A 21,739-nucleotide genomic window follows, 5' to 3' on the forward strand; every position below is an offset into this window, starting at 1 on the left:
ATCGGCCTCAGATGTTCCTCCTGCCGTTTTCTTCCTGGTTGATGTTCGGTGACTTTGTGAATCTCTTCACAGTGATGTCACGGGGTACTGACACCCCCCCCCCCCCCAGGCCACGTCGGCACTGACTCGACACTCGAGGATGTTTCTGCTCAAACAGAAGTTTGACTCTGGAAACGGCCGTGAGTCACTTTAGCAGCAGGTGAGAGCGACACCAGCATCAGGAGGGTTTCAGTTCAGAGCTGCTGTCAATCATCATATCTCCATCACCGATTCACTGATCCATCAAAGGTTTGAAAACTGTGGGAAAGTCCGTCTTCAGGAGAGCAGCAGACTCCACTGGTGTTTGTTTGATAAAGGACGTTAACGCTCGTCCCTGTTCGTTAACAGGGAGTCCGGTGGATTCTGTAACCTGGCAACGACGCCGTTCAACAACAAGACGAAAAAACAGACGGAACCACAGAGACAGAAACGAGATCTGAGGGATTTTTCCTTTAACTCCTTTGACGTCTGCTCCCCTCCGGTCTGCGCAGGGTGGGGGGGGGCTCCATGTAGTGTCATCAGAGCTGCGTGAGGGACCCAGCACACGGGGGCGGGGGGACATCACAGGACAGACGAGCTGCTGTGTGTCGACCTGCAGGTTCAAACAACGTTTCCACAACGTTCCTGCTGCTGAACGTCTCTTCGCTCAGTCGCAGGGAGACGGCAGCGCTCAGCCTCTGAGTGTGTGTGTGTGTGTGTGTGTGTGTGTCCAGATGCTCGTCACCTCCAGTCTTTAATATATATTCTGTGTTCAGAGACCTGAACAGACCTGAATCCTTTTAGTGTGTGAACAGACCAGCCTGTCTCTCTCTCTCTCTGTCTGTCTGAGTCTCTCGCCCCAGGTTTGTCTGTTTCCTCTCCTCCTTGTCTACACGTAGACCCTGGCGAGGGCGTCGGCTCCGGCGGAGGCGATGAAGGCCTTGGAGGGATGGAAGGCCACGTCATAGATGGCCTCCTCGCTCTTCTTCCGGTGAGCCGTGATCTCCTGAACGCACGTTTTACTGTCGAGGTTCCAAAGACGCAGGGAGCAGTCGTGACCTGAGGAGGAGACGTGTCATCCATTACATCACTGACTCATCTTTACACACAGTTTGATTCAAGTGTGTGTGTGTGTGTGTGTGTGTGTGTGTGTGTGTGTGTGTGTGTGACTTACTGCCAGACATCAGGTAGATCCCGTTAGGATCCACCGCCAGGCTGGTCACTGCGTCCAGGTGAGCCACCATGGCGTGGATCACTTTACCTGCACAGACAGAGGAGGTCCGACAGGAAGATGAGAGCCGGTTCATACAGAGCGATATGCTACAATTTGCACTGTCAGCCTAGTGTACGAAGATACATAGCATATTAAATACAAAATATTAAAATATAGCCCAACTCAAAGGTTCTGGTATTGTGTCCTGAATAACGTGATGACACGTGGTCAGTGTTAAGTCCTGATGGTGTCTCCTGGGAACCTTTGTTCAGATCTTACTTCCTGCTTAGTTTGCAAATAAACACGACTGACGTCAATAATTGCCCCATAAAAACAACCGACCATGAACTCAGCCGATCGTTGAGACGATATATTCGACTCCGCAGACTGACCTGACTTGTTGTCGTAGAACTTGATGTGTCGGTCTTCATGGGCGGTGATGGTGGCCGGCAGCGTGGGATGACTCACCACCTTGTTGATATGATTCGAACCCGGGAGGGCTTTAAAAAACAGAAAGGGAAAAGGATGAAAGGTCTGCATCATTACACACTACTGTTGAATCTGTGTGTGTGTGAGTGTGTGTGTGTGAGAGTGTGTGTGTGTGTGTGAGAGTGTGAGTGTGTGCGCTCACAGCTGTCCCCCTGACCCTTCAGCACCAGTGCTTGCTGGGAGGTCTCCAGGTCGTACACCACCACGTCTCCACTGTTAAAGGACGCCACCATGTGGGCGGGGTCACAGCCGTTAAAGTCCACTGATGTGGGGATCCCGTGTTCTGCAGACACACACACACACACGTTAACAAATGGAGGGTGTTTTCACGGAAGCGGTTATGTTGAGCTGTCTCCTCCAGGGGGCGCTCTGTCCTCCTCCCGGTGCTCTCACCCTTGTTTGTGTTGAAAGTGCAGATGCAGGGGTTTTTCTCCGTCGGATTCCACAGTTTCACCGTTCCGTCTGCCGAGCAGGACAGGAGGCGGTTCTTGATACCGCTATAAGCCAATCCCCACACAGCATCTGTGTGCCCCACCCACGACCCAGCAAGAACGCTGGGATCTGATTGGACAGGAGAAGAAAGAGGGGAAGAATGTTAATAAAACTGAAAAGATTTGACTCTTTTACTTTGACAGTTTTGTAGAAGTGACAAATTCTTTCTGTCCGAGTGCGAGTGAGTGTGTGTGTGTGTGTGTGTGTGTGTGTGTCTGTGTGTGAGTGTGTGTGAGTGTGTATGTGTGTGTGTGTGTGTGTGTGAGTGTGAGTGAGTGAGTGAGTGAGTGAGTGAGTGAGTGAGTGAGTGAGTGAGTGAGTGAGTGAGTGAGTGAGTGTGTGTGTGTGTGTGTATGTGTGTATGTGTGTGTGTGAGTGTGAGTGAGTGTGAGTGAGTGAGTGAGTGAGTGAGTGAGTGAGTGAGTGCGAGTGCGAGTGTGTGTGTGAGTGTGTGAGTGAGTGAGTGAGTGAGTGAGTGAGTGAGTGTGTGTGTGTGTGTGTGTATGTGTGTATGTGTGTGTGTGTACCGTAGGTGTCGTAGGGGTCAACATTTGAGCTGGGGATGTTCCACCATTGGATGGTCGAGTCGATGCCTCCACTGAAACACTGCTCACCACTGGAGGTCATTGCCAACGACAACACTGGACCACTGGAAGACAGAGGAGGCTTCAGGCGACATCCTCAACACAACGTGCTCATTTTCAAACTGAAGAGTCGTAGTGTGGATGTAGCATTAGTTTGTCGAAGCACCAACACAAGTGGACACACATGGACTCAGGATAAATGACATCGGCTGTGTGCGAGTGAAGATACGTACACATGGGCTCTGAATGTGTAGACGGGCTCCACATCAAAAGAGGCACTTCTAGGAAACAGTGGAAATAAGGTTTTATTTAACACATCACCATCAACTTTGCTGAGCTCCGTTATGAGGCAGTAAATCCTGAGGGGGATCCTTTACCAGGATTATGTGTACGACACTGACGGGCTCTGTATTTGAAACTAATCTGAGGAAAATGAGATGCAAAGAGGAAGGAACTGTCCGGTCTGAGAAGACAGGATTATCTGTGGAGCTGCAGGATGTGGAGGAAATCAACCTTTTCTGATTTGAGATGAATGAGAAGCTAAATACAAAGTGTCTCCACCGGCTTGTGTTGAATGAGGTTAATGCTGACGACAGAAACACGCTGTTTAACCCTCAGTGTCTTATGCCCTGGTTTGTTTTCAGAGGTGCAGCTGATGTACTTTTTGGCGGGGACGGTCTTGGTGAGGTTCCACAGCTTGAGGGTGTGGTCCTCGGACACGGTGACCAGGCAGGGCTCGACAGGGTGGAAGGCCAGCGCTCGAACGCCATCAAAGTGGCTCCGCAGCGTATACTTGGGGTTCCAGGTCTTCCTGAACGAAGAGTCCTTATTGGTTGGCAGCTGAGGTAAACACATGGAAGATTCATCTCATTAAATTCATCGACCGAATGCCTGTTAAATACTGTGCAGCTGTGGTTTTGTTTGTGTCCTCACGTCGTAGCTGTAGTCTGTTTCGTCGTTGGTGACGGTGAGGTCAGCGAGGTCACCCAGACCCAGCACGCTCTCCAACACGTCGTCCGACCCCCCCAACAGGAAGGACTTCCCCCCACCAGTAGGAAACGGTAGAGGCTCCGCTACAGAGAGAGAAGCAGAGACAGAAAGTTTAATAAAACTTGGATTTCACTTTCACAGTTCTCCATTAAATGGACCAGGTCTGACCAGGGGGCGCTGTAGAGCAGCAGCTCTGTCCGGTCTGACCACATGGAGCAGAGGGGGAGCCGCTCTTTATGTTTCCACTTTAACAGTATCGTGTCACTCAGATTGAGATTAAAGGAGGAGACCATCCAGGAGAATCCTAACCAGGAGAACACTACAACTCCCATCATGCCACAGTGCTGCACCAACAACTAACTCATAATGAAGACTGAACTCCCATCATGCCAAGCTAGGCCCCTGGTGGCAGAACATCGCAGGTTGTACGTTGTTCCCGTCAGAAGAGTGTCTACACAACTTCCTCCGTCAGTGGGTTCGCAGTAATGGTGGTGTCACTTCAAAGTGTGTCGGACTTGTGTACGTGAGGTGAGTGTGTGTTTTATCCGTGTCACTCACACCACTCGGTTCCATCTCCAGAGCTCCGAGCTTCGCCTGCTCCCTCTCCGTCCTCTGCTGTCACCAGGAAGTCAAACTCCTTCAGTGCCTCCTCTGTGTCTGCGTCATCCTCCGAAGCCAGGCCCTCGTTCCCCACCTGGAGGAGCAGAGCAAGACAATCAGAAGAAGAAATAACTTTGATGGGGACAAGGAGAGAGAAGTAAACATGAAGGAAAGAAGCATTAGAGGAGAGAGAGGCAGCATTCCCCAGGGAGAAGGATGGACGGAGGGGGGGGGGAAAGAGGGAGGGTGAGCTGGCAAGGAGATAATAGGAAGGAAGTAAAATAAGGAATAAGAAGGAGACAAGGTGCATTGCACAGGGTTGAGTGGTGTCTCTGTGTGTGTGTGTCTTTGTGTGTGTGTGCGTGCCTTGGTCTTGTGTTTCTTGGCTCGATGGTGTTTGCCTGGACTGATGTCGTCCATCAGGTCTCCCTCCTCATCCTCATCCTCGTCGCTGTCCTCTGCGTTCTCCAGGAAGTTAAACGTCTCCAGAACATCACCTGGACTCCTGGACACAAACAACTGTCAGATGTTACCTCTGTGTGACCTCTGACCCCACTAGCTGTGTGTGTGTGTGTGTGTGTGTACCTCTTGCTGTCCCTGCGGCGCTCCGTCCCGTTGATCAGGTGCTGCAGGTTCTTGTTCTCCACAGACCCGTTCTGCTCGGAGCCCGACAGGCCGAGCAGAGAGCGAACCCTCTGTGTACGAACGTCCAGGATGGTGTCTGTGTATCCGACTTCCTGCAGGTACCTGCGCACACGCACACACGCACACGCACAGACACAGTCACACAAAACAAGACATTAAAAATGATGAAAGCAATCATTAAACAGCATCTGTCCAGAGCCTGGAAACCGGTCGTGGACCCGCAGACTGACGACAGGTCTCTGACAGGTTTCCCCAAAACAACAAACCAGATTACGTTTGCGTATTAAAACCATAGAATCATTATCTGAAAGGTTTGAAACATTTGAAATGGAGAAAGATTTATTGATTCCTGTGTTCTTCCATGTAGCATCTGCTGTCAACCTCCGGGTTGAGGAAATGTTTGCAGATTACTGAGGCAGGTGGAAGAACAAAAATCTGAGATCTTAAAATCTTAAGACATTAGAAAGTTTCCAGGGAGGAACAGGGACTTCTGTCGTCAGTGATATGTTGATTGTGTTGTTTGAGAAACTGAGGATGAACTGTATTAAAAACCTGAGGAGATAATCTGTTGAAGGTAAAGTCGGTGTTGATGTTTCTCTAAAGTGCGTCAGAGGCTGAACCTCTCCGGTGTGTTCTTACTGTCTGAGGAGCTGTCGGCCTTGTTTCCAGGTGAGCTGACTGTTGGCAGGAACAGCAGAGACCTCCGAGTCTTTGGTGTCTGAAGGACAAAACCCACAGGACAGACGATGAAGTAACACAAACACAGAACCCCACGGACGGCTGGACGGACCACCTACCTGATTCAAAGCTGGGCATCTTCATGTCCCCTTGGTTTAACTCGGTTCCATATTTTAACTTGTGATATTTTGCTCTGATGAGGAAACAAAGCAGAACAACGGTGAAGATGTTAAAGTTCCGGCCGAGGTCAGCAGCAGCTGTGACGCTGTGAAATGTTATCTGAAGATATATAAACACAGTGAAACGTCAGGATTAGGAGGACAGCTACAGAGGACTCCTGATTCGTTTATTTTTGATGTATTGTAAAGTGTCCCAGGTTTTCTAGAAAGGCACCATGAAATAAAAGTATAATTGTTATTATTCCAGATCTTTTGGTGCTGAGGGCCGACGCCGGTGTGGATGAGCTGGAAACAACAACACTGATCTTTCCACAGCAGAGTTTATACGTCATGTCCGGCCTCCTGCTGCTCTACAGGCTCCGCCCCTGCTGCTCTACAGGCTCCGCCCCTCGCCTGGATGTTCCCCACATGTTCCTGTTGTTGTGAGTATTTTCCAGAGTTCATGTCTGAACATAGTTAAAGATCAGCTTGTGCTTCCAGCTCGTTTTAGATCAGTGATAACAAACAGAAGCTTTGATGAAGGAATAAAACTATAAAGCTGGTTAAACATCAACTGTTGGGTTTTCTGACCTGGAAGGAGGGAAAACCATCGGTAATCTGACAGATCGATAGAAACTGCAGTAAAGAGCTACAACATAAAAAGCTCAGCTGCATGGACATTAAATCCTGTTAAACAAACGAGTCCTGTGATGACAGACACATTCACTGTCAGTGGTGAAAGTCATTTCTTACCTTTCTTGCTTGAGGGCATATTCTAACATTTTTATTCTTCTAACCAGGTCGTTCTTCAGGTTCTCCTGACCTTTCCTCTCTCCCTGTAGGAACGCTATCCTCGCCTGCAGACAGACACACAGGAGAGGATCATTCATGTTGTCATCAAACGGACTTTTCAACATTTACGTCTCCGAACACGTTCATCGTTACATACATGAGTTGAGTTTGGAGGTTTCTCAGAATTCTACAATATCTTGAAATTGTTGTACCACATGTTCACTCAGAAGCCCAGAGCAGAGAGAGCAGAGACGGAGAAGAAGCAGGCTTCACTTTACGAAACGTTATCGACCTGAAAGCAGCAGCTGGATGAGAGTGAGTCTGATGTGTGAGTGTGAACATCAGAAAGTTTCCTCCTTCTCTCCCTGAACGTCTGTTCTCTGTGACTCTGCTGAGTGGGTTCCATCTCCTGTGAGAAGAACTGACTGAGAGTCAGCTTCAACTGTCACAACCAGCTGCAGCTGAAGAGTGAAGCTGAACTGAGATCAGTTCAAAACACTCTGAAGTTATTAAAAACCAGAGTTTATCTCCAATATTCAGCAGGAAACTGTTAAAACATGAAGAATTCTGAACAGTTTGGTGGATTTGTTACAGCTGCAGCTCTTCAGGGTCAGGAAGCAGAGGATCATGGGTAATATCCAGCATTCAGAGCTCAACACATTGATTCACTGAGCCTGCAGGGGGCGCTGCTGCTCAGTGACAGTTACATAGTGTTGCTTTAAATTCAGAATTTGAATATATGTTTAAGTTTGTTAATTACGACTTGTTGGTTATTTTTCTTCTATAAGCCACAGTATATGGTCAAACAATAATACATCTGTCCACGTGTCTCTGTCGACATGTCTCTCTCTCTCTCTCTGTCCACATCTCTCTGTCCACATGTCTCCCTCTCTGTCCACATGTCTCCCTCTCTGTCCACATGTCTCTCTCTGTCCACGTGTCTCTCTCTCTGTCCACGTGTCTCTCTCTCTGTCCACGTGTCTCTCTCTCTGTCCACGTGTCTCTCTCTGTCCACGTGTCTCTCTCTGTCCACGTGTGTCTCTCTGTCCACGTCTCTCTCTGTCCACGTGTCTCTCTCTCTGTCGACGTGTCTCTCTCTGTCCACGTGTCTCTCTCTGTCCACGTGTCTCTCTCTGTCCACGTGTCTCTCTCTGTCCACGTGTCTCTCTCTGTCCACATGTCTCTCTCTGTCCACGTGTCTCTCTCTGTCCACGTGTCTCTCTCTGTCCACGTCTCTCTCTGTCCACATGTCTCTCTGTCTGTTTGACTGTGAGCAGCTGCTCCTGAAACTCAACACTGATGGAGGCCTGAGGCTGAGAGCTATTTATACCAACACACACAGACACACAAACACTGCTCTTTCCCAGTGTACCCATGGCAACAGAGGACTGGGGCGGGGGGGGGGGGTGTTCAGAGGCAAACTGGGGAGCAGGGGTTGTGACTTCCTCTTGTGGACGTTACCATGACGACGGGGAAACCAGATGTCCTCCCCTGGCCAAAAGAGAGAGAGACAGACGAAGGGACGTGAACTGGGACGTCTGGGAGGAGGATTACATAACACACCACACTCCTTCAGACCTGCTCTGATTGGCTGGCTCTGTGACTGACAGCCACAGCTCCTGACAAGCCTCTGACATACCAGTGTGTGTGTGTGTGTGTGTGTGTGTGTCTGTCTGTGTGTGTGAGATCATCCTGCAGCCTCACAGTAAACCATCAAACATTTGAAGCATGTTCAGCTCCAGAGTCGGTGGCACCATCATGACTTCATGTGAGTCACTGACAGTTCCAGGGATTCGACCACGACACGAACACGGTATCGTTTCCCTGCGGTCAGAACGCCAGTCACATGTTGGAGTGCCTGCTCTTCATCAGAATACAACTGATAGGTCGATACATGCACCTACATTTCCCTGGGGTTCGATCAAGTATCTATATCTTCTTAAATTGATCAGGACTCTCGTGCTTCATATCATTTTTCATTCAGGAGAATCTCAGCTTTCTCTGAACTGAGGCTCATATTTGACCCTAAAGCTGAGAAATGTCCTGTGGTTTTGGGAATTCTTCAAATCTCTTGTGAAAAGTTCTCTTTACTAGTGATTGAAGACTGAAACGTGTTAACCCAGGTTCACAGCAGTCGTGGAATATGTGCAGTGCTTCCTCCAGGATAAATACGTTCATGAATAATTCATTCATGACAGAATGATAATAAAAACGTCTCGTGGTGTGTGTAGCAGTAAACTTCAGTTCAGGTCTTATAACTTGTGATTGCTGGTGTGTGTAGTTCAGGTGTAAAGTGAGCGCAGGTCCGAGGGAGATACACTTTACAAGTGAAAGTTAAACCAGAACAATTGTCACGACGAATGAACATTTGAGTGATAAGAATAAAGAGTTAAACATGGTGCTTCCACCTCGAGCCGTTTCTCTTCATGGAATATGAATCCGTTTGTGATTCACTGTGAACTCGTACAACTCAGTTTATAGTTTATTTGCCGTCACACAACAGTTGAACTCGTTCCTGTGTCACTGTGCGCTAACCAGTGGGACGTTTGGTTTAATGTTTGTCCGGCCGCTGCACTTTGAGCCGGAGCTCCTCCCTGACACAACACGACTGCTTCAGGTGTTTACTGTCCTCTAGATCACACACACACACAAACTTATCCCACATCTTTTCTGTTCTACATAAACTCAGACCATAGACTGTAAATGAAGATGGACGACAGTGGTCGATTGGTCGAGAGTGTGTGTGGGCGGGACTTCGATACCACGGCTCCAAGATGGCAGCGCTCGTATCACAGATATTTTGGCTTAATATCTGTATTTATAGTTTATGATCAACGCCGAGTCCATTCACAGGTCGTCAGTTTGAATGTTAAGATCCCTCAGATGGATCCGCGGCTGAACTCTGACCTTTGTAGTCGTTTCCATGGTGATGTCAAAGAAATACAGGGAAACATCACAGGAGCCGAAGGGAACCTTTTAGCTTAGCATTCTCTCAACCCAGTTTTACAAGTTCACTGAACTTTTTGTCTATTTCAATATAAGTCTCTCTCTCTCTTATTCCTTTAAGGATTCATTCGCTGTGACGTTCTGTTACTGAAGGTTTGATTTGAGGAGCGTCTGTGGCAGGAACATGTTTTCATCTGTCAGTGCACCACCCCTCTCGCTCCGTGCACCTGGTGAGCATGAATCAAACGCTCCTTAGAGAGCTGGAGTGAGGTCACAGCAGCAGGGTGAAGAGGTAGGAGTGTGTGTGTGTGTGTGTGTGTGTGTGTGTGTGTGTGTGGGGGGGGGGGGGGGGGGGGGGGGGGGGGGTGGTGAGCTCACTGGCCCCGATTTACCAGGCTGACAGATCGAGCCGGGTTCAACGGGGTGGGTGGGTCATTCCTCTGAACAACTGCCACACACACACACACACACACACACACACACACACACACACACACACACACACACACACACACACACACACACACACACACACACACACACACACACACACACACACACACACACACAATTAATTTCGACCATTTTCAAATAAAAGTTTTAAAGTAATTCACCCTTATTATGTGACTGACAGTTGAACCCCAGTGTGTGTGTGTGTGTGTGTGTGTGTACACACACTAGTTATTTTAGGCCGGTCTACTTTTAGCATCCAGCTGGGATGGGGGTGTCAGAGCAGGGCCCACTAGGCCAGGGAGCCTAATTACAGCCTCTCGTCCCACAGCCCTGTCCTCTTTATCAAAACATGCCCCCCCCCCCCCGGAAACATGTGGCCCTGTCACCACTCTCCAGGCCAACAGGCTGACCTTTAACCCTCTGGCTCTAACTCAGTTGGACAGAAATGTGTGTTTTCTGTTTCCGAAGCTTAAAGATCTAAAGTGCTGTCTCGTGCGATTCCTCATATTCACGCATCTGGTAAAAACACGAATCTGTCGAGGAGATTGATTAACGTTTACAGTCGCCAGTAGCGGCAGAGTCGACAGTAACCAGCAGCTCAACGTGGTGATGACAGCCTGCTCTCGGTTGTCGAGGACTTCTCCCCACCGTAGCTGTAGGACGTTCAAAGTTCCAGAAAGCTTTCTGATTGGACGCAGAATTACTACATTTAGATAAAGATGTAAAAATACTTTGATATTAGTTTTATAATAAGAAACAAATGAAGAGTTAACACAGGGTCAGAGAAATCCACTTGAATCCTTTTCAACTTCATTGAGGCTTTAAGAGAAGAAACATCTCTCATATTGTTTACATTTCAAAACTCATCCCTGTTGCTATGGTTACGCCTGGTGGAGTTTTCCAGCCTCTGAATCAGAGACTTGTGTGAACTGGTCTCGTTTCAGTTTGAAAACTCTGGGTTTGTGTTTGAGTCTGAACAGAAACTGAGACTTTAGTAAACGATGATGCAGACGTTCTCTTCCTGATTGGTTCTCTTCAGTCACATGACTCTGACTTCCTGTCAGTAACAGACTTTTCCCCATCACTGCTGAGCCACCAACTGATTTAAGTTTTACAACCGATAAGATTCAAGACATGATTTAGATCTTATTCAGATCAACCAATCATCTCCACACAGCAGCTGCTGTTTGCTGTGGTCGTCATCTGACTCACAACAGTTTCTGGATCCAGTTCACACCTGCTGTAAACAGCTCTAAGTTCAGGTGTGAACGTCCCAGAGATGCATTGAGGACTCATCTGATCTGTGTCCTGGGCCACACTGACGGCCAGCTGACGACCTCTGACCTCAGTTTCATGAGGAACCAAAGTGTTGTCACTCCTCTGACTGCTTCACAAACACAGATTTATTACAACATCAATATTAACTAAAACGAACACGTCATTGTTGAATAAGAACTTCCTCTGGTCGGTGTGAACAGGTGTGAACGTTAACACCAGGTGTGAACGGGTCCATGTGGACAACTCACACAAGGGACAGATACTTCAAATGAAAAGTGAACTGAAAGGCTGCTCAGAGACCAGGGGCCAGGACGCGCTGACGGCAGCAGGAAGTTACGATTCCTGTCGTCTCCTCACTTCCTCCATTGGCTGCGGATCGGCAGCAGAGTGTTAACCAACATGCACCTAAAGCTCATCCTCCTGCTTCCTGCACAGAGCTGACAAATCATCTGATGTCAAATCGGACACCGAACAATCTTTACCACAACAAACAGTCCTGTGTGTACAGAAAGAAGTGAAGCTGGGCGTTGGTGGAGGGTTCGAGTCCTTGATAAAAATCATGCTGAAACTGCAGGCAGGGCTCAGTCAGTCAACTCTGCCCAGTTTACACAGCAAACAGGAACAAACCAATCCCCTTCTTTCCCAGTGCAGAGACTGAAGGTACGAGCACACAGGAAGCTTCCCCACACACGTCACACTTCACACCAACTAAACATTCACCACTTCACAGAAAGTAAAGGTTGCTAAGGTTTCACGTCAACAAGGCATCTCCTGTGTTTTTAGCTGTGGCTGTTTTCAGAATGTATTTTTAGTCCCAGCGGTCACAGAAAGTGACCGGAGGAACCCTCAGAGAGTATTTGTGTCTGTTTCCGCTGCACGTGAAGTAACGTGCAGATTAAAAAGCGTCCGTGTGGCTTAACGCAGGATTTTCCAACAACACTGAGTCATCCTGCCTGTGATCTACTGTAGAGTGGCTGTGATGTGTGAACGTATGTGAAACTAAAAGGAGTAGTGCTGGGATGGAAATGCAGGACGAACCGTTTTAAATCATTTGCTGGCATGACAAACGTTTGACTGACACAATCCATTAAAAAAGACCCAAACATCACTGTGACGGATCAGCTTGCAGAACATGGACCGTTCTCCCCGTGTTTCTCCGGATGTCCGTCTCAGTACGTAGATGCACCGCGAAGACGACATCGACGTGAAGCTATCGATGAGCGCGACGTTTAGAAAGATCCACCGCAGGGACGGGTCTGCTGAGCGTTACTGAGCGTTACTGAGCAGCTGGATGACCCGAAGGAGCTGAAGAACAGGAACTGTGTGTGACGGGTTATAAACTACAGAGAAGAGCAGAACATCTGAGGAGCTGACAGAAACTCATGACTTCAGTCGTTTCCGAAGCAAATAACTAAAATATTCTCTGGTCTCACGTTGTCAAATTGAGGATTTGATGATTTTCTTGGTGAAATGGATTTTGGTGTAACTAACGTAACTAACGACGGAACACGAGACTTCAAGAGACGAATGTTTACCCGCGTGTGGAAGCAGGGACACGGCTCATTGGTCGTCATCCTGCAGCCGACGTTCACAGGAATGTCGACACCTCAGCTCGTACGTTTGTTTCTTATCAGGAGCTCTGACGGAGTCATGCTGAAGGCATCCAGTGTCACAGCCCGACAAGTCAGAGCACACAGACGCACACAGACACACACAGACGCACACAGACCCTGTCATTAAACACTCTGCTGCAGGAGCGTTATAACAAACTTATACAAGTTTGACTTCATCCCTCAAAGTATCTGAGCCTGAAGTCATCTGTCCTGAGGGAAACTCCCACTCTCGCCAGTCTCATTTATGTTTATTAATATTTGAATCTATTATTAATGTTTTTCAGTTTGAGAGCTGCAGTGACCAGCTGATCGGTTACCTTTACAATTAAGACTAAAGCTAATTGAACCGACCCTTTGTAAATGTTACATTTGACCTTTTATAATGAATTAAGTGATTTGTCTCCTGCTCGACATCCTAGTATGAATAACGAGTCCTGCACGGAGACACATGGGTCTGGAATGATCTGAACCTCAGGACACGTGCTGTTGTCCTGTCCTTCACTTGTTCCGAGTACATGTCTCTTGTTAGTATTGAAGTATTTACACTAGAGTTGTTTTCACACGTTTTAGAAACTCTTTAAAAGTAAAGGGAGCATTCTTCCACCTGAGCTAGTCTCCAGCTAACCCAGCTAGCAGGTCTCCAGCTAACTAGTCTCCAGCTAACCCAGCTAGCGGGACACACCAACACGGCAGAACGTGGACATGTCAGCTGGGTCCACTTCTGCTCTGGAGCTCAGATGTTCGAGGAGGAAACAAACTCAGGAGGAAACCCCAGAAGAACCGAGAGCCAGGCTGGAGCTAGCGGCTAGCTGCAGTGGAGCTAACCGCTAGCTCCAGCCTGCTAAGTGCCCAGATGGAGTCTGAACGTCCGGAGGGAAAGAAACCAAGCGACGGTTCACAGCGTCGGTCCGAGTCCCGGTGACCCGCGGACCGAGCACCGGCCCGGGCTGCGAACTCGCTCGGCGTTCGCCGCTAAGCTAGCGGGGTGTGCTAACCTGGAGCTCGGCCCTCTCCACCTCCCAGTGCGCCCTCTCCATCTCGAACCGGGCCCACTCGTGCTGGATGTAGTGCAGGATGCCGGGGATGGTGTACTGCTGCTGGGGCCGGGGCAGCTCGTCCGGCTGGTGCGGCACCATGATCCCTCCACCTCCGATCGGCGGGTTGGCGCTGCCGGCGCCTCCCGGCTGGAGCTGCTGCTGCGGCGGTGGAGGCTGCCTCAGAGCGCCCGCTCCGACCCCTCCTCCTCCGCCGGGCTGCTCATCCATGTTTTCCTCCCTCTCTCTCGGGGAGAAGGAGAAGGAAAGTCCCGGGCAGCAGAGGTCCAAGGACGGATTCCGCTTCCAGCTGAAGCCCGTGAGTCCGCTCCGGTTCTGAGGCTCCGCCGCGGTGTGTGAGGGTAGCTGCCCCCGGAGGGCTGCGGTGAGTGCGGCTGCTTGTGGACGAGGTGTCGGTGTGTGTGTGTGTCTACCCGGCCGCCATTACTCCTCTCTCTCCCCCCCACCTCTCTCTCTCTCTCTCTCTCTCTCTCCCCCCACCTCTCTCTCTCTCTCTCTCTCCCACCTCTCTCCCTCTCCCTCTCTCTCCCTCTCTCCCCCCCACCTCTCTCTCTCTCTCCCTCTCTCCCCCCCACCTCTCTCTCTCTCTCCCCCCCACCTCTCTCTCTCTCTCTCTCTCTCTCTCTCTCCCCCCCCCCCACCTCTCCCTCTCTCTCTCCCCCACCTCTCTGTGTGTGTGTCTCTCTCTCCCCCCCCTCTCTGTGTGTGTGTGTGTCTCTCTCTCTCTCTCCCCCCCCTCTCTGTGTGTGTGTCTCTCTCTCTCCCCCCCCCACCTCTCTCTCTCTCTCTCCACCCCCCCCTCTCTGTGTCTCTCTCTCTCTCTCTCCCCCCCTCTGTGTCTCTCCACCCCCCCTCTCTGTGTGTCTCTCTCTCCACCCCCCCCCTCTCTCTCTCCACCCCCCCCTCTCTGTGTGTGTGTCTCTCTCTCCACCCCCCCTCTCTGTGTCTCTCTCTCTCTCTCTCCCCCCCTCTGTGTCTCTCCACCCCCCCCTCTCTGTGTGTCTCTCTCTCCACCCCCCCCTCTCTCTCTCCACCCCCCCCCTCTCTGTGTGTGTGTCTCTCTCTCCACCCCCCCTCTCTGTGTCTCTCTCTCTCTCTCCCCCCCCCTCTGTGTCTCTCCACCCCCCCTCTCTGTGTGTCTCTCTCTCCCCCCCCCCCCTCTGTGTGTGTGTCTCTCTCTCCACCCCCCCCTCTCTCTCTGTGTGTATCTTAGTGCGTTGTCTGCCCCCCCAAGGCCGCGGTGCATGACGGGACATCCTCCTGGTTACTCCCTGTCATTCATCGACATGATGGGACATTCACTAACCGAGAAACTGTGGGAAATCACAGCTCTGATCCCAAACCCACTTTATACAACCAGCTTTATTGTGAACAAGGAATCTACGGAGGCCGAGAGAGCTCCACGCTCTGCGAGTTCAGAAAACATGCGAACAGTGACAGAAACAACAAGCTGAGCACAAACACATGTTATATACAGAACAGAGGGTAAATACTTGTATATTTTCTGTAACTTTACCTTCGTACTTCATAGTCTAACACTATAAATGTATCTGCAGGTCATATTTTAAAGGTCCAGTGTGAAGGATTTAGTTCTATTGGCACCAATGGAAAAAAACTTTCATAATTCTGTTTCCCCCCTAACCCTAACCCATTATTGTGTAAACACCTGAGAGTTTTAGTTTAGAATGAGATCTTTAAATCTAAATTAGCAGCAGGGTTCTCCCCCAGTGACCCAGTGACCCTCTGTCTGTGCTTCTATAACCTGGAGGAGGTTTTCCCTGAAACTCACGCTACACAATGAACCTTTCACACATTGAATCTAAAAATACATCAATCATTTGAAATTGTTAAGTACAATGTAAACTCTCCTAATGACCTTCAAACCACTCAGTGATATCTATGGTCCTGAAGTTATTTCTATATTAATCATTTACTCTGATTAATGTTCACCTGGTTTCAGTAACTGAACAGAGGTTTATTATGTGTCTTCTTTATTCCTAATAAATGAAGAGCAGCAGTTTGAGACCAGGCCTGAACTCCGAACGCTCTTATTTACCATTTGTTATGGCGTCAGTAAACGCACCACTTCTGGATGGTAACTGAGCATTAAATGCTAACAGGTTAGCTTGTTGTTTTCACCGGAAACGGAAATGTCCCTTTTGTTTCATGTTGGGGTTGTGAATGAAACGAGCTAACAGCCATTAGCCTGGACCCTGTTAGCTTAGCCTGGATCCCGTTAGCCTGGACCCTGTTAGCTTAGCCTGGACCCCGTTAGCCTGGACCCTGTTAGCTTAGCCTGGATCCCGTTAGCCTGGACCCTGTTAGCTTAGCCTGGACCCCGTTAGCCTGGACACTGTTAGCTTAGCCTGGATCCCGTTAGCCTGGACACTGTTAGCTTAGCCTGGACCCTGTTAGCTTAGTCTGGATCCCGTTAGCCTGGACCCTGTTAGCTTAGCCTGGATCCCGTTAGCTTAGCCTGGATCCCGTTAGCCTGGACCCTGTTAGCTTAGCCTGGACCCCGTTAGCCTGGGTTGTCTTCAGCCCGACTGACGGCTCTCATGTAGCCGCCTTCCACTGCCGGTAAATGAAATCAACGGTATTTACAGTATTTACAGTATTTACGGTTTTATCTTTTTCAATAAATTGAAATATTGATAATTTTGACAATCTAAAAGTAATTCATTAATAAAAACCGTTAATGTTTTAATACAGGTTGGACCTTTGGTACTTTAACAACCTTCTGTTCTGTTAAATGAAAGTGTTCAGGTCCGACTCAGTCCACAGAGCTGCACGTTTAAAACATGAGGATGTTCTTTTGAACAGTGTTTCCACAAACGTCTCACCTGTGGCTTTAAGGCGACGTCATCACAGCTGTCCAATCAGCACCAGCGCCCAACAGGTGAGAGCGTCTGGAGCCTAAAGGTCAAAGTTCAAACTCAAATGAGTTTATTTTGAGTCATTTGAACTGTTTGCACTTTATCGTTGTTTTTAATTTGTTGCCTTTGATTCTGAATGTATTATTTAGCTTGTTGCCTTTGATGATTTGTATTTATTTGTCCTCTTAGTGAAGCACAGTGTAAATGCTGTTTATAAAGGCTCCTGTAGAAATAGTTCTTATTAGGCCCCTCCCACCGACGGTGATTATTCTTATTATAGTGACCCAGATGAATTGGCTTTTTGAGGCTTCAACATGCTCAACTTCTTACCAAACTTTGCAGAAAATTAGAAAGTGCTGATAATGTACGTATTCTGGAGTAATTTGAAATGGGCGTGGCAAAATGGCTCAACAGCGCCCCCTGGAACGCAGCCCCTAGGTTTCCCTTTGACTGATCTTCACAAAAATCGTAGCCCAGGTGTATCGTGACCAGACAAACAAAAAAGTCTCTCAGTGCATTATGAAAAACGCAACAGGAAGCCCGCCATTTTGCATTTAGTGGCCATTTTGGCCATATTCCTACTTTGATGTACTTGTCCCAGGGCTTTTATCTGATCAACTTCATATGGAGATGAGTGTCATCTCAACAAGATGGAGATACAAACTAACTCAAAGATCGATTGTTCGTCACACGGTGTGACCGTGGCGTGGCGTCACAGTTTGATTACACGCCATCAAAACACGAGGTTCTGTATCTCGGACATACATGGACCAATCGAGTCCAAACTAGACATGTAAGACAAGAGTCCCGGCCTGATGACATCTACACAGAAATCATGACTTAAAATCACAGCGCCCCCTGGTGGAAACAGGAAATGTCTTGTTTTTTGCATGTCTTCCACTTGGATGTATTCCTCCTCATCCACTTACTGCAGCCATATCAAACTGTGTCAAACGGGTCTCAACACATTGATAATGAAGTCATAAGATTACTGAGACTTTTCGTCAAACGCCATAATAGTGGCGTGGGGTCAAAGTTCATCAACTCGCCGTGACACACGAAATTGCTGTAACTTCAGTGTCCGAGGTTCAACCTCCCTCAAACTACATTTGTGTATCAACAGCCCCCCCCCTGAAAATATTCATATGGTTTTAAGGAATTATTAAGTTATTTTGCCAATGGGCGTGGCAAAATAACTGTCTAGCGCCCCCTAAAGGGCAGCCCCGATGCCACGATTGGCCGACATGTACAAAAATCGATGGGGACATGTGTCTTTTCATAACAAACAAATAAGTCTCTTGGATAGATATGCTAGACCAAACAGGAAGCCCGCCATTTTGGCTTTAGTGGTATATTTTTTTATATATGTTTTTTTTCATTTTTTTTTTTTTCTAGGAACAGTACAACAACAGTGCGGCTTTTTTGTGCCACTTTGTATATATGAATATATATACAAAGTATATATATAGTATATGTATGTATATGTATATGTATATGTATGTATGTATGTATGTATGTATGTATAAGTATATGTATATATATATATATAAAATATACTTTGTATATATGAATATATGAATATATATACATATATACATATACATATATACATATATATATAAAATATACTTTGTATATATGAATATGAATATATATACATGTATATATGAATATATATACAAAGTGGCACAAAAAAGGCGTTATGTCGGAGCGTTATGGAACAACGCAACAGGAAGTCGCCTATTTTTGACGTTACACGTTCGATCATATCAACTTTCAATGACGTCATCTAAAAAACATGACGATTTTTAGTTTTTGACCGGAACAGATCAGTCTGTGCGTAGTGACACTGACAGCGCTGCACGTGATGGCGTGGAATGTAGTGCGTGATTAGTGGCCGTGGTTCGGAGCCGTTTCTCCCGGTCCCCCCCCCCCCCCCCCCTCCGCGGCCCAATCAGTACAACAACAGTACAACACTACCATCTGGTGGACAAATGCGGAAACTGTAGAAACAGTCTGTCTCTAACAATTACTATAATAACAATGATTTATAACAATAATATTTAAATTCTTACAACATATTTAATTTAGATTGAAGTTAATGTTGGCTCTTCTTATTATTATTATTCTGACCCAGATTTGGCTTTTTGAGCCTTCAACATGCTCAAAAGTGGTGAAAACTTAATCTATATTGACTCATCGTCACAGCGCCACCTGCTGGCGACAGGAAGTGACATGTTTTATACTTTGATGCACTGCTCCTGGCTGCTTAACAATATACAGCTCAAATGAGCTGAGACAAGTCATTGGACCACGGTCAGAATCGTGACATTTCCTCAAACCGTGTAAACATTGCGTTGCGGTGAAGGTTCATCCTTCACCAAAGGACACGATGTTGTCATAACTCCAGTGTGCATTGTCCTATCACCACCAAACGTCTGTCTCATGATTATAGTCCAAGCCTGAACAGCTCCATGTGTCAATATCTCCTCAGTGTCATAGCGCCACCTACTGATTCACCATGAAACAGGAAGTACTTTGTAAATCCACTCTGCATTATCCAACCGGCCCCGAACTACTGCCCTATGATCACAATCCTGACCTGAACAGCTCCATATATTAATATCAGTGCAGGGTCATAGCGCCACCTATTGATCAGTGTGAAAATTGATTTGTTGTAACATTGTCCAATTGACACAAAATTGCTCACGCTACATCAGAGCCCCAAAACGCGTGCAACGCAGAGACATGCGCTCGGTCATTGATCGCTCTCTCCACTAACCGCAACAGGCTTCAACATGCGTGAGCTCGGGCCCGTTAGTGCTACAACGGAGCCCTAGTTAAGACTGGTCTTCATTTTCCTGCCGATGCTCTGAAGCCCGTCGTCCCTCTGCTGTTTCAGAGGATGATCAAGTTTGTGCTGATGGTGAACCGGCAGGGTCAGACCAGGCTGTCCCGGTACTACCAGCCCGTGGAGCTGAACCGGAGGGCGGCGCTGGAGGCCGACGTGGTGCGCTGCTGCCTGAGCCGCAGGAAGGAGCAGGTACCTGAAGCACTCACGCTGTGTAGGTTTACAGGAAGTACGCGGACGTGTTCCCACATCACTCAGCTGAGCTCCTGTGTTTCCCCAGTGCTCGTTTGTGGAGTACAAAGACTTTAAGCTGGTTTACCGTCAGTACGCCGCTCTGTACATCGTGGTCGCAGTCACAGACGCAGAGGTGAGTCCTGCTCAGTTAGCTTGAGGTGTCGCAGCCTGAACAAAGACGGACGACGTGACAGCTCCCACAAGTGAAGCCAAATCATCTGGATCTCCCCCTGGTGGCTGGCTGCAGTATAGGTCATAAACCTCCTCCATGTTAGCAGATGGGACATGAACCAAAGTAGACGTTAAATAAATGTTTGGAAAGATGTTTCTGATCAGTTTGGGTTTAATGAGTGATTTGATGATTGACAGCTGAGACGGACCCGTGATTGGTTGGGCTTTATAAACAGTCACTGATAGTTTTCATGGATAAAATCAGAGAAATGAAAAGTTAAAACTTTCAGCCTCCCAGAACTATGATTTATCACGAGTTCCTGGATCAACGATGATCTGTAATTTATATTTTAAATAAAATTCAATTTCATAAATAATCCATTAGAAAAGATCAAAGCTGGTTTTATGTCCGTCTCCCACAGAACGAGCTCTCTGTCTTCGAGCTGGTCCATAACTTTGTGGAGGTTCTGGATAAATACTTTAGTCGAGTGGTGAGTTCACACACACACATTGGTAACACATGACTACAGACACTGGTGTTGCAGCGAGGTTGATGTGTTCAGTGTGGTCACCAGTTGTGTATTTGTGTTTGCTTCCCTGCAGAGTGAACTGGACGTATCCTTCAACCTGATCTCTACATCCCTACAACTCAACGCTACGTGATGTCTGTGAATGTCACTTTGTTTTGTTTCCTTGACTCGTCACCAGATCATGTTCAACCTGGACCGAGTCCACGTCATCCTGGACGAGATGATCCAGAACGGACACATCGTGGAGACCAACAGGAGCCGAATCCTGGCGCCGCTCACCGCCCTCGACAAGATGGCCGACAGCTGAGACTCCACACCACAGACTGAATAAAGATGAACGATGCGTTTCCACCTCAGTCTGTGACTAAACCAAACTTTGACAAACATTGGTCCATGTCCCATCTGCTAACATGGAGGTGCAGTTTATGACCTGTACTGCTGACAGCCACCAGGGGGCGATCCAGATGATTTGGCTTCACTCTTTGGGAACAGCCATGTCGTCCATCTTCATTTACAGTCTGTGTTCTAGTTGTTTCATCTGTCATGTCGAGAACTTTTCTTCAGCCCGACGTCAGGAGGCGGAGATCACAGGACTCACCTAATGTACAGATTGAACTGCAGGGAATCGAACCTACGACGATTCACTCTGAATAAAAAAATGTACTGATCTTGATCTTTTGCCAATAAATCAGACTCTGACCTGCTGGATCACGATCTGAGGATTAATCAGTTCACGTCAAACCTAGTTGGTGAAGTGTTAAATCTCAGGAAGCACAAATCATAGGATTGATCATTATCAGGCCCACATGACGACTGAGTGACCAATGGGTGGCGCTCTGACTGTAGCTGCTTTCAGACATGTTCCTCACATGTTCCTCACATGGATCTTCTCCTGCAGCCTCCTGGTTAAATGTGTGGAAGCTTCCCAGAGAGCGAGTGGACGTGTTGAAGTTTCTAACACGTGACAGATGCTATATAACAGACTTCATGTGTGAAAACAGATTATGTTGCTGACTCCAGGTCCGTTTGGAGGCCCCAGGCCAAAGGCACGGGTCCTGAATGGTTTTGATATC

At 47.9% G+C, this 21,739-nt stretch overlaps 2 protein-coding genes across 7 annotated transcripts; one reads left to right on the forward strand and one right to left on the reverse strand.

Annotated features, from left to right (window-relative positions):
* Positions 1-672: 672 nt before the first annotated feature.
* strn3 (striatin, calmodulin binding protein 3) lies at positions 673-14,491 on the reverse strand. The gene is made up of 16 exons (XM_034576521.1): positions 13,945-14,491; positions 6,621-6,724; positions 5,829-5,902; positions 5,671-5,749; positions 4,972-5,133; positions 4,753-4,891; positions 4,345-4,480; positions 3,730-3,869; positions 3,458-3,636; positions 3,030-3,077; positions 2,740-2,861; positions 2,114-2,281; positions 1,863-2,003; positions 1,624-1,731; positions 1,193-1,279; positions 673-1,077 (listed from the first exon to the last, which is right to left on the reverse strand). The coding sequence occupies exons 1-16, from the start codon at positions 14,212-14,214 to the stop codon at positions 908-910; spliced, it is 2,127 nt and encodes a 708-aa protein (XP_034432412.1). The 5' UTR covers positions 14,215-14,491; the 3' UTR covers positions 673-907.
* Positions 14,492-16,070: 1,579 nt separating this feature from the next.
* On the forward strand, positions 16,071-21,138 carry ap4s1 (adaptor related protein complex 4 subunit sigma 1). 6 transcript variants are annotated; one of them, XM_034576538.1, is made up of 8 exons: positions 16,071-16,124; positions 16,828-16,903; positions 17,070-17,121; positions 19,721-19,923; positions 20,012-20,098; positions 20,559-20,627; positions 20,740-20,751; positions 20,845-21,137. In XM_034576538.1, the coding sequence occupies exons 3-8, from the start codon at positions 17,085-17,087 to the stop codon at positions 20,971-20,973; spliced, it is 537 nt and encodes a 178-aa protein (XP_034432429.1). In that variant the 5' UTR covers positions 16,071-16,124; positions 16,828-16,903; positions 17,070-17,084; the 3' UTR covers positions 20,974-21,137. The 6 variants fall into 6 exon arrangements, with proteins under 6 accessions (XP_034432429.1, XP_034432432.1, XP_034432428.1 ...); XM_034576537.1 differs by lacking the exon at positions 16,071-16,124 and adding an exon at positions 16,464-16,584; XM_034576541.1 differs by lacking the exon at positions 17,070-17,121 and having other exon boundaries at positions 16,078-16,124; positions 16,861-16,903; positions 19,759-19,923.
* Positions 21,139-21,739: the final 601 nt, after the last annotated feature.

This window comes from Hippoglossus hippoglossus, chromosome 22 (assembly GCF_009819705.1).
Source record: "Hippoglossus hippoglossus isolate fHipHip1 chromosome 22, fHipHip1.pri, whole genome shotgun sequence".
Classification (NCBI taxonomy): domain Eukaryota; kingdom Metazoa; phylum Chordata; class Actinopteri; order Pleuronectiformes; family Pleuronectidae; genus Hippoglossus; species Hippoglossus hippoglossus.